The sequence below is a fragment of the Hypanus sabinus genome, chromosome 27 (genome assembly GCF_030144855.1).
Source record: "Hypanus sabinus isolate sHypSab1 chromosome 27, sHypSab1.hap1, whole genome shotgun sequence".
In the NCBI taxonomy this organism is placed as follows: Eukaryota; Metazoa; Chordata; class Chondrichthyes; order Myliobatiformes; family Dasyatidae; genus Hypanus; species Hypanus sabinus.
Window position 1 is genome coordinate 20,248,070 of NC_082732.1, and position 17,391 is coordinate 20,265,460.

The 17,391-nt window shown below is 43.2% G+C and overlaps 1 protein-coding gene across 1 annotated transcript in view; it reads left to right on the top strand.

Annotated features, from left to right (window-relative positions):
* Nucleotides 1–17,391, top strand: part of prdm2b (PR domain containing 2, with ZNF domain b) — a 198,451-nt gene that overhangs the window by 66,774 nt on the left and 114,286 nt on the right. Inside the window, exons 3-4 of the mRNA XM_059951867.1 lie at nt 1,122–1,239; nt 4,235–4,338. Of these exons, the coding sequence (XP_059807850.1) occupies nt 1,122–1,239; nt 4,235–4,338 (222 nt within the window). The remainder of the gene's footprint in view (nt 1–1,121; nt 1,240–4,234; nt 4,339–17,391) is intronic.

Consider the following 17,391-nt stretch of genomic DNA (forward strand, 5'->3'; position numbering starts at 1 on the left):
GTTCTATCCAGACCTTTCATGATTGTAAACATCCCTGATCTTTGCTCTCTGTAGAACAGTGCCTGCTTCTGCAGTGTATGCACTTGCTGTTAATCCCTTATCCCCAATAAATCACTCAAGGCTTTGCGTCTTTCTCAGGTGGATGTGTAGAACTGGGGCTCAATATTCCAATGGGCTTTGAGCATAGGTTTTACTTTGGTTTTTATCACAATTGTCTTGTGTTTTGTGAATTCCCTTGTGTTTTGTGCTGTATGCAGTTGGCAGGTTCAAGGGACTAAGCTGATTTGTATTGAAATTCTGAAGTTCTATCTGCAGTTAAGTAACTGTGCTTGGAGCAGGGGACTGAGACTGGGCCATACAATTCATCACTAAGACACTTTGCTTAGTGTCCCTATCTATCTGTGGATGTTAAATATTGAATGGTACCTTCTAAAGCAACATTAGGGCATTTAGGGCTGAAATGAAGGTCCTCCATCTTTGTCTAGCGGCCACAGAGAAGGAACCTTCGTCGCTGTTTCCGTAACAATTTTGTTGACCCATTTAGTGTTGTTAACCCTGAGTTGAACCCCTGAACCTGGAGGACTGGAGGACCATTCTTAGTCTGGTCTCTCCCTTTGTTCTGTTTTGCTTTAGTTACCCTGCCAAAGGTAAAAGCATAAAGCTCCGACTCCAGGCAACGTATCATTCTGGGTAATTGAGGCTTGCAGGCCTCCAAACCCTATGACAAGGTTGGGGTCTTCTTGGTGAAAACAAAGTTAAAGGAAAAGTGTAATTGTCCTGTCCAAACATTAAAAAGTGCAAAAAGAAAACCCCAGGTCTGAAATCAAACCAGAAAATTCTGGAACACTCTGCAGGCCAGGCAGCACCTGTAGAGAGAGACAGGGACAACATTTCAGCTCGCGTCCTTCATCAGAATCTTCAGCAACAGTTCCAGAATAATTAATTCTGTGAAAATATATTCTACACCAAAAGGTTTTGAGATGGAGTACTGATTTTTCCACTGAGTTAGTTGGCTACTTCAGAATAGGAAGTTCACTCTGAGTGAGAATCTTGTTAGTTTTTTTAAAGTGATGTTATAATAGCTAAGCTTATGACTTTTGTTGTTTTATCATTTAATTCAGAGCAATCTAATGTCGGCACCCAAAGTGGAGCTGTTAGTTGACGTGCCCCAGCGGATATTGAAGGGACTTCCTCAGGAGGTGACCTTGCAGCAGTCAGCCGTGGATGAAAGACGCCTAGGTGAGCATTTTCGTTGGCAGAAACTGAAAATAATCAGCACCTTTGGAAATTAATTCTGCCCCTGTTCTCGCAACCCCTGCATTTGTCATTTTACGTTGGTCCCGTTTGATCAAAAACTATGAAGACTGATAGTTAGCACTCCTCTTGTTTGTACCAAATGGAGACTGATGAGAAAGTTGACTTTAAAAGTTATCTTGTAAAGCAGGAGGAAAGGGTCACCCTCCATATCACTACACAACAGTCCATTGGTGACATACCCGTCTATTGTTTTTTATCGGTTAATGATGTCTTCTCTGATCCCCAAACTTTCTATTGGCAGGTTTTCAGCAATTTGCTCATTTGGATTGACCTGCTTGTGACCTACGAACCTGGGTCATGTCTCCTGCTTATTCCTGTCTCTCTTTCCGGTTTCACACTCCCAAAGCAGGCATGTAGATTCATTCTGCCATATTACTGCTGTAGTTCCAGCTAAACTCAAGTATTTTAACACTGGTTTGCAGCACCCAGTCATAACCAAAGTAGTTGAGAAAGAAACTCAGACAAGTTCTCATCAGAATTCCAGGGATAATGATGTTGAAACCTGTCTGAGTACAATTGTTCGCTAATGTAAATAAAATGAATAAATGCTGGAAGTGCTTACCACGTCAAACAATATTTAAACATTAAACAACGTTAATGGTTTGGTTCAATGACCTTTCATCTTCTGAATGGCCTTCTGGGTATTTCCTGCACAGTTTGAAAAGGAGAATGTAACACTACCCCCTTGCACTGGTATTAGTGGTTTGGAAGTTGACATCAGAACATCCTCAAAGGCAGCAGGCCCCGACGGTGTATCTGGTAGGGCACTGAAGGCCTGTGCTGACCAACTGGCTGAAGTGTACAAGGACATCAGCTACTCACCGCTGCAGCTGGAGGCTCCTACCTGCATCAAAATGGTGACAGTCATACCTGTTCCAAGAAGAGCAGGGTGAGCTGCTTCAACAACTATCATCCTGATGTGATGAGATGACTAGAACTAACTCCTGCCTGAGCAAGGACTTGGGCCCACTGCAATTTATCTGTCACCACAACGGGCCTTCAGTGGATGCAACCTCACTGGTTTTCCACTCGGCACTGAAGCACGTAGACAACACGAATACAGATGTCAGACTGCTGTTTATTGGTTAGAGCTTAGCATTCAACACCATCGTCCTCTCAGTACTAATCAACCTGCCTCGATGCCTCCCTCAGTGACTGGGCCCTTGAAATCCTCATCGGGAGACCACGGTCGGTGTGGATGGGAAATAACATCTTAAAGCTGACAATCAGTACAGGTGCATCTCAAGCGTGTGTGTGGTTAGCCCACCACCCTGTCCTCTACACTCATGACTCTGGGGCTATGTGCAGCTTGGATGCCGTCAATAAGCTCTTCGATGACACCTCAGTTGTCGGCAGAATCTCAGATGATGATGGGGAGGTGTACGGGAGTGAGATTTGTTGGCCAGTTAAGTGGAGTCGCAGCAACGACCTTGCCCTCAACGTCAGCAGGACCAAGGGGTTTATTGTGCATGACAGGAAGGGGATGTTGGGGGAATGCACACCAGCTGTCTTTGAGAGGACTGTGGTGGAAAGGGTAAGCAGCTTTAGATTCCTGGGTGTCAACATCTCAGGATCAGTCATGGGCTCGACACATTAATGCAATCATGAAGAAGGCGTGCCAGCTTCTGTACTTCACTACAAGTTTGAGGAAGTGTGGTATTTCTGAAAAGACTGCAGCAAATTTCTATACACGCACAGTGGAGAGTATTCTGACTGGCTGCATCGCCCCCAGATACAGAGACTCCAGTGTGTAGGTTGGAAAGGGGTTGCAGAGGATTGTTGTAGACTCAGCTAGCCGCATTGCAGGCACAACCCCTTCCCAACATCTTGTGTCCTCAGGAAGGCAGCTTCCATCATTGAGGGCCCTTACCATCCTTCTTGTCATTACTATCATCGAGGAGGGGATACAGGAGCCCAAAGACCCACACTCAATGTGTTGGGAGCAACTTATTCCACCCTGTCAACCGATTTCTGAATGGTCCATGAACGTTACTTCATTCTTCCTATCCATCCATCCGTGAAGTAAAGTTTGCGTCTTGCACCGTTCTGCTGCTGCAAATAAGAAATTTCTTGACATAAGTCTTGAAAAACCTGATCCTAATTCTGAGCATTTCATATTTTCAATAATGCCCTGATCTATTATTTCACACTAATAATTCTTTAACATAGAACATACAATACAGAAGCAGGTCTTCAGCGCAAGATGTCTGCACTAAGCACTATATTGAACTCAGCCTATACATCATCCATATTCCTGCATTCCCTGTACATCCATATGTCTAACAGCCTCTTAAATGCCTCTTTCATATCTGCCTCCATTACTAACCCTGGCAACCAATTCCAGGTACCTACCACTATGTGTCTACAAATAAAACATTGCCCGTACATCTCTATTAAGCTCTCACCCTCTCACCTTAAATGCATGTCCTCTAGTAATTGGTGATTGAACCCTAGGAAAAGGATTCTGACTACCTATTTGAAATCGATCTTGTCCAAAGGCAGAATGGGATTGAGAAAGCATTGCTATCTCCTGCTCCAGCCAGTCTGGTTCAACCCAGAGCTCAGCTGCTGTAGGCATAGTGTTTGAAGATTGTTCTGTGGATGATATGCATTCTCCACAGCCAGTCTACAGTTTCATTCCATGTTCCAAAGAATATGCTGTAATTTACCCAATGGGCAGTTAAAGATGCAGGGGAATTGAGGCTGAGGGGATTGAAGGGTAGTGTAAAGGAACAGGTCATGGCGAAACAAGTGAAGGGATAAGATTAATGGGATTGATCCAAGAGCTGATATAGGTCTGATGGGCAGAATGGCCTTTCATTTCAAAACTAGATATGAAAAAATCTGAGAAATTATATTTTCTTTAAGCCTTTTTTAAACCTTGGATGTAAGGCTTCATGAAACTTGTGTTTTGCAGGTGTGTGGGCCACGAGGTTCATTCAGAAAGGACGAAAATATGGTCCATTTTTTGGGGAAAGGAAGAAAAAATCCCAGGTCAAAAGCAATGTGTATATGTGGGAGGTGAGTGCTGTCTGGTTTCCAGTTAGTTAGCAACATGTTTGAATGCAAAACAGGTTTTGTGAACTCTCTCTGCAAGTAGAAATGCATAATATTTCTGAATTTTAAAACATTTTTATTGGCATCTTCTTCCCTAGCAGGATAGATATGCTGAAACACATGGAAAGTTGTCACATGTGTTTTAATGGGCTAGTTCGCATTCTTGAGGATGGTATTTTTGAAAAGAAATGATCAATTTTCCACCTTTTTTAAGTTACTGAAAATGCTTGGGTATGGAGGAGATGTCAGGGGTAAGTTTTTTACGCAGAGAGTGGTGAGTGCGTGGAATGGGCTGCCAGCGACGGTGGTGGAGGTGGATACGATAGCGTTTTTTAAGAGACTGCTGGATAGGTACATGGAGCTTAGAAAAATAGAGGGCTATGGGTAAGCCTAGTAATTTCTGAGGTAGGGACATGTTCAGCACAGCTTTGTGCTGCAGGTTTTCTATGTTTCTATACATCTGCTACTTCTTAAACTGTGGTGTGCATGAATCCCCACACTTTTGGGTTTATTCAAAAGCTAAAATTGTTCTGATTTTTTTTTAAGTTAAGCTCCTTAGCTTCGCACTTTAGCCTTCAGTCTTGCTTGCTGTCTTGGCCTTGTGGAATAATGCGTGTCTTTGTGCTGAATCACATGATGGCGAGGGATGAGTTGGTGTCTGGTGTCTAAATCTAGTTGATCTTTTATGGTTATCTGCCTGGCATCTCTTAAGCATATTTAGTAAAAGTAGGTCAAAACTAAATGTTGATTGATTTTTTTTTAGGTTTGATTTGTAGAACACTTGATGGCACTTTAAAGTAACGTGCTGCCCTTGCCAGCAAATGGAGTCTATGTAGAACAGTGTTTTTAGTAATTATTTGAAACTTGGGGACAGAGATACCATCGCAATATACAAATCTGCTATTGATTTTAACTTTCTTTTCCCAAAAACGGCTATATAGCAGCCAAACTGAAGTTTTTCATTTACTGTGAAATCAGTGAACGTAGGTGGTGAGAACTGACGTGCCCCATGGTGTTTAACAGAAATCTATGGGGATGTGATGCTGGACAGTCCTGAGCACACCACTCACCTGTGTACCAAAACTACTATTACCTCAAGCAGATCTCCTCCCGGAGCTTTCTGAAGAAGCAGCTCCATCCGTCAATCATAAATTCATCCTTTGACTGCTGGCTAAGCTGCAAGCTATACCCGCTGCCAAAAAGCTTGAAAGTTTTATAGGAAGTATTTGAAAGAGAATAAAAGTACAACATTAAAATAATAAGGAGGTGCAATGATCTACTTGTGTTTGATACAGGTGTTGACGTCCTTAACCTCTCCTGGGATTTTCCAAGGCTAGCTACCCGAGGTGGTGGTCAGTTTTATCACTTGAGAAATCATACTTCCAGCATCTGCAGAATCTCTTGGGTTTTAAGCTGAACTTGTGCTTCTAAATAACTTGCCTTCAGACCCTGCAGTATTTAGCCTCTGTGAGCAGTTTGAAGGTTTGAATGGGTTATCTGAGAGTATGTTTGTGCCTGTTCTATTATGTCAACTGCACATGGTAGATGCCATGCTTAATTACACATGGAACGGTTTGGTCGCGGAAGGCTTAGTTGGAGGGATAAGGGTGGGGTTAGTACCAGGTGGGGGGGATTAGTAGAAAAGGAAATGAGACTCAAGGAGACTCCTTGAATAGATTGGCAGTAAACTGGAAACTGAATTGAGATATCTTTTGCAGGCGCATGGCTGGTTGGAAGCAAAGAAACAGAAATTGAGGTTGTGGCTGTTTAAGAAGCATCTGTTCCAGCACGTAAACAGGCAGGGGATGCAGGGATGTAGATCATGTGCTGGTAGATGGTTAGCATGGATGTTGTGATCTGTAGAGCCTGTTCCTGAGCTGTATTATGCATCTAAATGGACACTTTTTAAAAAAAGATTGTAATAAGGCGCCATGTAATTGACATAATCAAAATCCAGGGTCATAGAATAAGGAATTGCAGCCGAATGGATCAGAAATTGGCAAAGTCAAATGGTAGAGAAAGGTAGAGATGAGTGAAATTCCTTGGGTTAAGTAAAGGGATCATTGATTTTCTTTTCTCTATCTTGGATTTGGATGTACAGAGTACAATATCCAAAATTGCAAATTGCAAATTGCAAAATTGCAAATTTGGAGGCATTAGGAGGGTGAAAGGAACAGACTTCAGGCAGGGAGATGGAGTGGTGAATAGGAAGGTGAAAGTTCATCCTGCCAAGTGTGAAGAGTTAAAATTGTCGGAGGGGCAATAAGAAGTAATGTAAACTTGGAGGGCACATTTCTAAAGGGATGTAAGACCAACAAGATCGTGGTGTGCATGTGACACATGCACAATGCTGGAGGAACTAAGCAGACCAGACAGCATCTATGGAAAAGAGTACGGTCAACGTTTCGGGCTGAGGCTCTTCATCAAGACGTCCATGGTTTTTTGAAAGGTAGTAGAAGTTGAGAAAGTGGTTATAAAAGTACACAGGATCCTGGGCTATATAAATATGGGCTAAAAGCTCGAGCAAGGAAATCATTTAGACCTGTTGGAACAGTTGAATCAGCAATAAGTGAAGTATTTTGTCCAGTTTGAGTGCCACACTTTAGGAAAGATGGTGAAGGCCTTGGAGACAGTGCAGAAGCAACAGTTCCAAGATTAAGGCAACTGAGGTACAATAATAGACTGGAGAAGCAAGGGGTGGTTCTCCTTGCTGTGGGTACAGAAGAATAATGACAAGATGTCTTAGTAAGGTGCTTCACATTATGAAGAACGTAGGCAGAGCAGATGAGGAGAAATTGTACCCATTAGCAGGTGGATCAAGTATTAGGGAGTATAAAATGGTGATTAGGAAGCAGACAAGAGTGAGATGCATTGGCTGGTTGATGGTGTCAGAACACTGACCTTGCACTCAACATTAGCAAGAAGAAGCAATTGGCCGTGGACTTCAGGAAGTGGACGTCAGGAGAATACACACTAGTCCTCATTGAGGGGTCAGTGAGGAGCAGTTTCTTGAGCATCAAGACCTCGGAGGATCTATCCTGGGCTCAGCACCTCATTATGACCTTGTTCACCTGCACTGCACTTTCTCTGTGGCACTGTGTGTTGACTTTGTCTTTATGAATGTTACACAAAACAAGCTTTTCACTGTATGCTCAGTACACATGACAACGATAAACTAATTCCATTGATGCAATCACAAAGAAACCCCAACAGCTCTACTTCATTAGGAGTTTGAGGAGATATGGTACATCTCCAAGGAATCTTTGCAAAGTTCTACAGATGTACAGTGGAGAGATTGGTATGGAGCCTCCAAAGCACAGGATCGCAAGGGGGTGGAGAGGGTTTTAGACTCAGTCAGTTCCATCACGTACATAATCCTCCCCACTATCCAGGGCATCTTCAGGGGGTACTACCTCAAGAAGGCAGTGTCCTTCATTAAAGACCCTCTGGGACATGCCCCTTTCATGTAACTACCATCGCGGAGGAGGTACATGGTCCTAAGGACTAACTCTCAGCATTTCAGCATGGCTTCTTCCCCTCCGCCACTGCATTTCCAAACAGCCCCTGAACACTACTTCACTACTCATCTTCTACACCAGGGGTCGGCAACTATTACCACTGAAAGAGCCATATGGACCCATTTCCCACAGAAAAGAAAACACTGGGAGCCACAAAACCCGTTTGACATTTAAAATGAAATAACACTGCATACAACGGTTTTTTTTTTGCCTTTATGCTATGTATAAACAAACTATAATGTGTTGCATTTATGAAATTGATGAACTCCTGCAGAGAAAATGAAATTACATTTCTGCATGCAACAAAAACATTTTGAACTCCAAAAAAAAGACGTTGGGTTGAAGGTTACTCCATAGTTAGCCTACCTTGGATCGAAAAATTAAAAGAAATCGCACACTGGCGGGTGTCAGGGATTGGCAGTGGTGATGTATATTAATAGCGATAAAAAACACGTTGTGGCGGTGTGCTACACACAGCGCTAAAATAACGACACTGCAGTCAAAGATAACTTTATTCGAACTAAACAGCCTTGCTTTAAAGCCTTCCTCAACCCACCCCCCCATGGGCGCGGATGCTCCAAAAGACACATACTCACAAACCCCCGTAGGCTATCTCCCTTAGCTGGTGCGGTGGCTAATTGTGAGCCGGTTCGGATGTGCCAGGAAATGGGGTCGCCACAATGTTTTATTTAGATTGTACAAGATCACCATAATCTTCAAATTTCGAATTACATTTCAAAAACTAACAAACCATGGGGAGCCGCAGCACAGAGATGAAAGAGCCGCGGGTTGCCGGCCCCTGTTCTACACTATTTATTCATAGTTGAAATTTATGGCAATTTTTGTCTTGCCTTAAACTGCTGTGAAACAACAAATTTGATGACATGTCAGTGAAAGTGAACGCCATTCTTCTGGTGCCAACATAGCATGCCCGCAACTTACTAACCATAACCCGTACATCTTTGGGATATGGGAGAACCCTGAGGAAGCCTGCACGGTCGCTGTATACTCTGTTGGCGAGAACAGAACTCTGATCACTGGTGCTGTAAAGCATTATGCTTGTTCACCAGAATTCTTTACACGTGCATTCTGTAGCTGGAGAGTAAAGCTGTGGGTTGAATTGCAGTGCTCAAAATGGGATTCCTCCGGGTGCTCTGGTTTCCCACAGTCCAAAGACGTACTGGTTGGTAGGTTAACTAGTCATTGTAAATTTTCCCATGATTGCGCTAGGATTAAATCAAAGGTTTGCTGGGCGGTGTGGCTCAAAGGGCCTATTCAAGATTCAAACTTCAAGTCCATTTAATGTCAAAGAATGTATAAATTATCCAACCTTGAGATTTGCTTGCTCACAGGTAGCCACAAAGCAAGGAACCTGGAAGAACCCAACTGAAGAAAAAGAATAAAAATAAAAGACCAAAACCCGATTTGCAAGAGAAAGAGAGAAAACACAAATCATCCAAGCAATTGAAGCGAACAACGACATTCCGAGCCAAAACTGAGTCCTCAGGTCCAAACCCTGGAGCAGCCCAGAGTAGGCCCAAAGCCTCACCTATCAGTTCATCATAGTAACAGGCACAGAGCACAGCAGCTGGGGCAGGCTTCATAGCCTCAGCACCATGGAGATTACAACTGTGGAGAAAAAGCAAAATCGGCTCTTGTCCCTATCGACACCCTGTCCTCTCAGTGTATCTAGGCTGGCGTTTAAACTGACCGAACAACACATAGCAAAAGGCTCCAGCGCCCTGGAGAGAAGAGTAAAAATCGCGGAATGCGAGCAAAATCAGTTCTTGCCTCTGATCTGGGCTGGTCTTTAAATTCTGTGCTGTAGCTCAATAAATAAATAAAGTATATTTAATTACCTGCAATCTATTGTGATCATTATTATTTCAAAACTTAAATCAAAGCTGGGATGTAGATCTCCAAGCAGGAAAATGTGCTAATAATATTTTTAAAAGAAATGCAAATCTTGCTCTTGTATTTGTTGCTTTTAGCATTATTGAACATAGCATTAACACTCCACAAATTTGCTGCCAACTGCAATCTAGAGCACACAGCCGGAAAATGCATTGTGGATGTCAGGACTGAGGTTGACAAAGATGCCAGAGTGTTGATTGGCCTGGCTAATTCAAGATTAGCCAAAAGTGCCACTGGAACTATATCTATGCATAGTTGAGGGAGGAGTATTGGACAGAAAAGCAAAGGGAAGAACAACGGTGGCTAATAAAACATTTCAATACCCCTAAAATGATACTCAGACTAATCTCACGTTGGTTTAATTCATTTTTCAGAAGTACCAATGTGGGCTTTCCTTCCTCCTTTTTCTTGTGGTCTGGAGCCACCATGATTAACTACCTTGTTTATTTTCTCCCTGCAATCATATCAATAGAGAAATCTGTGCCTCATGCATGTGGGAGGTTTAAGTATGTCAAAAGGGAAGGTCTGTTGACAGTAAGAATGACAATTTTACTTGAAGTAGTGGTTTTCTCTGTGGTTCTACATTAAAGTATGGTTCCATGTTGAACTAGGTAACCACATCTAGATCTCGTGACATCAGGGAAATGTTAGCTTGATGCTTTATTGAAAGAGTTTCTTTGAATAGTACCATCTTCTCACTAGGTATCATTGAATACAAGTAACCACATCCTATTTCTCTGAGGTTTATGCTTTTTGTCCTCGTAAATCCTTCATATTGTTTCCAGTAGAGCTGATCCGGGGTGTGACACAATTCAGAATCACAGTCGGAATCAAGTTTAATATCGCCGGCATATGTTGTGCAGATTCTTCTCTTTGCTGCAGCAGTACAATGCAATATATAATAATAGAAAATAAATGTGAATTACAGTAAATATATATATACTTAATAGTTAAATAAATAGTGCAAAAATAGAAATTTAAAAAATAGTGAGGTAGTGTTGTTCGTGGTTCAATGTCCATTCAGAAATTGGATGGCGGGGGGAAAGGAGCAGTTCCTGAATTGTTGAGTGTGTGCCTTCAGGTTCCTGTAACTCCTTCCTATTGGTAGCAATGAGAATAAGGTATGGCCTGGGTGATGGGGGTCCTTAGTGATGGACACTGCCATCCTGAGGTATCGCTCCTGGAAGATGTCCTGGAACCATACTTTAATGTCCTGAATTCCTATACCATCGGCAATGGGGAATCTCTATTGTGTTAATAATTGGAGGATTTTTGTTTCACAAAACAAAAGTACTTATGATGAAGAGATCTGACATAAACATGTTAACTCATAGTAATTCTGTCTCAAATTGAACTTTCCTTTTTGAAGGTGAGTTAGCTGATACCCAAGTATTTGATACAGCAAAATTGCTAGTTAGTAAATGTTAATGGACAACTTCCAGTTCATTTATTCAGAAATAACATTTCAGGTCCTATGTCAGTCATTAAAATGACTCAACAGACGACATCATTGCCATCACCCTCCACCTGGCCCTGACACACCTAGACAAAAGAGACACATATGTTCGGATGCTGTTCATAGACTTCAGTTCAGCATTCAACACAATCATCCCTCAGAAACTGATAGGAAAGCTGAGCCTACTGGGCCTGAACACCTCCCTCTGCAACTGGATCCTAGACTTCCTGACTAGGAGACCTCAGTCAGTCTGGATCGGGAGCAGCATCTCCAACACCATCACACTGAGCACGGGGGCCCCCCAGGGCTATGTGCTCAGTCCACTGCTGTTCACTCTGCTGACCCACGACTGTGCTGCAACACACAGCTCGAACCACATCATCATGTTCTCCAATGACACGACCGTGGTGGGACTCATCAGCAAGAACAACGAGTCAGCCTACAGAGAGGAGGTGCAGCGGCTAACGGACTGGTGCAGAGCCAACAACCTATCTCTTAATGTGAACAAAAGAGATGGTTGTTGACTTCAGGAGGGCATGGAGTGACCACTCCCCGCTGAACATCGACGGCTCCTCAGTTGAGATCGTTAAGAGCACCAAATTTCTTGGTGTTCACCTGGTGGAGAATCTCACCTGGTCCCTCAACACCAGCTCCACAGCAAAGAAAGCCCAGCAGCGTCTCTACTTTCTGTGAAGGCTGAGGAAAGTCCATCTCCCACCCCCCATCCTCATCACATTCTACAGAGGTTGTATTGAGAGCATCCTGAGCAGCTGCATCACTGCCTGTTTCAGAAATCGCACCATCTTGGATCGCAAGACCCTGCAGCGGATAGTGAGGTCAGCTGAGAAGATCATCAGGGTATCTCTTCCTGCCATTACGGACATTTACACTACATGCTGCATCCACAAAGCAAACAGCATTATGAAGGACATGGGGCCCTCATACAAACTCTTCTCCCTCCTGCCGTCTGGGAAAAGGCACCAAAGCATTCAGGCTCTCACGACCAGAATATGTAACAGTTTCTTCCCCCAAGCCATCAGACTCCTCAATACCCAGAGCCTGGACTGACACCTTACTGCCCTATTGTCTTGTTTATTATTTATTATAATGCTTGCACTGTTTTGTGCACTTTATACAGTCCTGGGTAGGTCTGTAGTCTAGTGTAGTTTGTTTGTTTTTTTTTACTGTGTTCTTTTTTATGTAGTTCAGTCTAGTTTTTGTACTGTGTCATGTAACACCATGGTCCTGAAAAATGTTGTCTCATTTTTACTATACACGGTACCAACAGTTATGGTCAAAATGCAAATAAAAGTGACTTGACTTGAAAAATACATTTGCAAAATCAGATTATGAAATGTATGATTATATTTATTAACTATTTATAACACACTTTTGTCTGATTCCAATGGACTTAGTACAGTAAATACAACCCACTTTGCTCTGCAATTCCATCGTGGTCGATTTATTATCTCTCTGAACCCCATTCTCTTGCCTTCTCCCCTTAACCTTTGTTGGCATGACTAATCAACCTCTGTTTTAAATCTACTCAGTGACTTGGCCTCCACAGCTGTCAGTGGCAATGAATTCCACAGATTCACCACCCTCTGGCTGAAGAAATTCATTTTATCTCTTTTCTAAATGGACGTCCCTCTATTCTGAAGCTGTGCCCTTTGGTCCTAGACTCCCCCACTATAGGAAGCATCCTCTCCGCATCTACTCGTTCTAAGCCTTTCAATATTTGGTCGGTTTCAAAGCGATCCCTTCATTCTTCTAAACTCCATTGAGATCAGTCCCAGAGCCAATAAATGTGCCTCGTGTGTTAACCCTTTCGTTCCCAGAATCATTCTCGTGAACCTTCTCTGGACCCTCTCCAAAGCTGGCACATCTTTTCTTAGGTAAGGGGCCCACAGCTGCTCACAGTACTCCCAGTGCAGTCTGACCAATGCCTTACAAAGCCTCAGCACCACATCCTTGCTCTATATTCTAGCCCTCTCAAAATGAAAGCTAATGCTACATTTGCCTTCCTTTCCGCCGACTCGGCCTGCAAGTCGACCTTCAGGAAATCCCTGTGCACCTCAGAATTTTGACTTTTCTCCCTGATTAGAAAATAGTCTACACCTTTAACTCTTTCTGCCAAAGTGCATGACCGTACACTTCCCTAGACTGTATTCCATCGGCCACTACTTTTGCCCATTCTCCTAATCTAAGTCCTTCTGCAGACTCTGCTTCCTCAGCACTGCCTGCCCTTGTCGATAGTTGTGTACAAGCACATCACTGTCCCTGACTGCAGCTCCAGCTTAAGTTCTGTTGCTCTAATTTTTAATTCAGACACTGCAAGTACAGTGGGAAAGAATTATTAGTAAACTTCTGTTTCAGGCTATGTTAAATGAAAGTATGTTTACCTCATTTAAAGTGGATAATTGTTATTTGGCATGCCTAGTAATAATATGCCGTTTGAAGAATGGTGGGATAAAATATGTGTCTTGATGCCTGATCTGTGCACGAACCTCTGCAGACAGCCATAGTTTGCCTTAGCAGTGGAGTGTTTAATCTCAGTAACATCTCAATGCATGTTCTTACGTAGCCAGTCACCGATCCCACATATTCATCAATGCTGACGTGATGAGCTTGGGTAGCTGCCTCCCTGAATATACTCCAGTCCGTGCTTTCAAAACTGTCTTGCAGTCCTGCAATATTTAGTTTCTGTGCTGTGTGTGATTATACGCTTTGTGGGTGCACCATGGAGTGCAGAAACTTTGTTTCATTTTGCTGTATATGTATAGAATTCAATGACAATAAACTTGAATTAAATTTGACAAACATATACAAGGAACATACACAAAATGCTGGAGGAACTCAGATGGCCAAGCAGCATCTATGGGAAAAAGTCCAGTCGATGTTTCGGGCTGAAGTCCTTTGGCAGGACGAAAACGTCGACTGTAATTTGTTCCACAGATGCTACCTGGCCTGCTGAGTTCCTCCAGCATTTTGTGTGAGTTGCTCGGATTTCCAGCATCTGCAGATTTTCTCTTGTTGGTGATTTGAAGCGTAGACAAGGGGGAAAATTAATTGTGGATATGTGTCGTACCCCACCACCTCTGTTCAGGGATAGGTTTTCCAGCTTTAACCCCACTTTCAAATCGCCTGCCCTCCCTGTCGAAAATGTGGACACTGTTATCATCAAAGGAGTGTCCCTTGTCCTTTAGGTGTAGACATCCAGCCGAGTTTGACCTGAGGCGTTAGCCCTCCTATATTGACCCGTCCATTTGTGAAGTGATTGTTCTGTCATGCCAATATACAGATCCATGAACAGAGGGGGTTAGGGTATAACACCACCTATCAGCTACTTACAATGCAGTCCGAACATCTCTACCCCCGCGTCTCCACAACTGTTCACATCTCCATTCATGCTAAGGTGAGACCAATGACCCTCTCATTATCTCTGCAAGTCTTGACGACCCTCCTGTGATTGCTGCAACATACATAACAGAGAGCGGATAGAGTGCACCATCAATAACTCACACTGAGACGTAAGGCGAGATATCGGCTTTTATTGACTGGAAGAAGGAACCAGGAGTGAGTGTCTATCATACCATGTCTTGGAGACTGAGGCCGAGCGTCAGGCCTCAGATCTCCTTTATACAGGGGCCTGTGGGAGGAGCCACAGGAGCAGTCCAACGCACAGAGTTTACAAGCCGGAAAACTACACACCGTGGACCAGAACTGAAAGAGCCTCTCGGATGAGTGGCAAAGTGTTTTCTAGACAACACAGCAAGTCCGGATGCCTTGATTTACTACTGCTTGATATACAATGATCTGAGTGACTGAGAACCTTCATAGACTTAAAAAAAAAGGCCATCAAATCTTGACCCCACTTGAAGAAGATGCTAAAGTTAGAGGAGGGCCCACAGCCCGGTCCCCCCTCTAAGATGTAACCACCACACGATTCCCTCTGCTGCTGCGACTGATGTACAGGTTAGGCCTATGTGCGCATTTGTTACTCCTGAATGTCTGTGTATACTTAAAATCATATATCATATATCTGGGGTTTGCACGTCCATATGCGTAATGTAATGACCCCACACTGCGCTGATTTACATTACGCTCCACGTCCGAGGAGCACACGTCTTCAGCGTTAAGCGGGGTCTGAGTGTATACAACATTATGAGGGGCAGAGATAGGGTTAAATGCAAGCAGGCTTTTTCCACTGAGGTCGGGTGGGTGGGACTACAACAAGAGGTCATGGGTTAAGGGCGAAAGGTGAAAAGTTTAAGGGAAGAGGGTCATGGGAGTGTGGGATGAGCGCAAGTGATGTATGCGAGCTTGATTTCAACGAGCTTGGATAGCTATTTGGATGGTAGGGGTATGGAGGGCTATGGACCCAGTGCAAGTCAATGAGAGTAGGTAGTTTAAATGGTTCAGCATGGACTAGATGGCCCAAAGAGCCTTTTGCTGTAGTGTTCTATGCTTCTATGACAACAGTCGGCAATCAATTCAAAATAATTGTGGCTTTCTTCCTGAATTGTGCACCTTTTCCAAGTACTGACTTAATTTGTGCATCTTTCCCAAGTGCTCAGTTATGAGAGTACAATTGACTGCAGACGTAACCGAAAAATGGATTAATCACCTGGCATTTCAGTGGTTCCATTTAATATCAGAGAGTGTGTGTGGTGAACTAAATATACCTTTCTGGACACGCCCCCCCCGCTGACTGCTCCCGTGGCTCTTCCCACAGACCCCTGTATAAAAGCGGTTGAGGCCTGAGCCCGGCCTCTCAGTCTCCAGGATGTAGTATGGTGGTCACTCACTGCTTGTTCCTTCTTCCAGTCAATAAAAGCCGATAACTCGCCTTTACGTCTCAGAGTGAGTTATTGATGGTGCATCAGTGTGTACAGTATACATTTTGTAGTCACCTTGCTTCATTCTCCATCTACACTTTCTTCTTGACAGAGAGAGAGAGAGAGGGATACATGCACATGCACCCTCTACACTGCACAGTAGGCATTACATCATGCAAAAGACCCAAGTGATATGAGCAACATAATCCTCTAAAGAAGCTCTGTGCATTAAGTTCACAAGGGGAGATGCAACCCTGTGTGCTTTAATACATTGCCTGCCTCTCTCTAATTCATTGTCATATACACCAAGGTGTAACAGAACTCCTTGTTTGCATGAAGCTCCCAGAGTAAAGAGTGTACATGGTAATAACAAACACTAATGATGAGTAGAAGGACACAGTAGAAGGGTGCAAAGATGTAGTGCAATCTGAAATAGTACAAAAAAGGGTGAATAATGGAGAGAGATAAAAGTAAGAGTTTGAGAACGTGGCAGCACCTCCAAGTAGTGAGAATGGCAGGAGTCATTGATTCAGAAGCTGGTGGTGGTGAAGAGGTCATCTATAAATTAGGAGGTTATTTTTCCACACGTTAAGGGTTGTTGTCATTCCTTTTCCGTGCCTTGTGGTGCATTGGACACCAAACCTTGCCGTTTTTTTTAGCGGTAGGTCTGGTTTTTCTTTCACAAGGCCAAGTTGCTACCTCAACGCCCTCAACCCGGCACAGATGGAAAGCGTGCAAGCAGCCGGCAGCATTCGAACCCTAGCCCACTTCCTTCAAAGTCCAGTGCTGATGCCACTGCACCGCCCGCTGGCAAACATTGGGGGTTGTAGAAAACTTTAATTTGAGGAACTGGAAGAATTTACTTTCAGTTTCATTCCAGAATCTATAGAGGAATTTATATACTCTATAGGGTGAAATGGCCAGAAACTACATAGTTCGTATGTATAAAATGGGATTTTTAACTTCCTGTATCACAAAACATCACATCAGTTTTCTGCTTTCAAAAGCCAAGTTATTGTTTTCAGCACTATTTAGACAATATGTTACCTCCATGGGACACATTTCTAGACAATATTCGTCCCATGTTATTTTTTTTCTCTTGAACTCCAATGCATTGCTTTTGATTTCCTGCTGTATTAACCAATGACCTTGATTGTGCTGATAGGAAACTGTTTACTTAGAATAAATGTCATGGCCAAGTTTTGTACTGATCTTATTCTTCACACTTACAGCAGGAGTTTCTGGATAATGATCAGGAGTTCTAACATTGGCTGATTTTTTTAAAAACAGG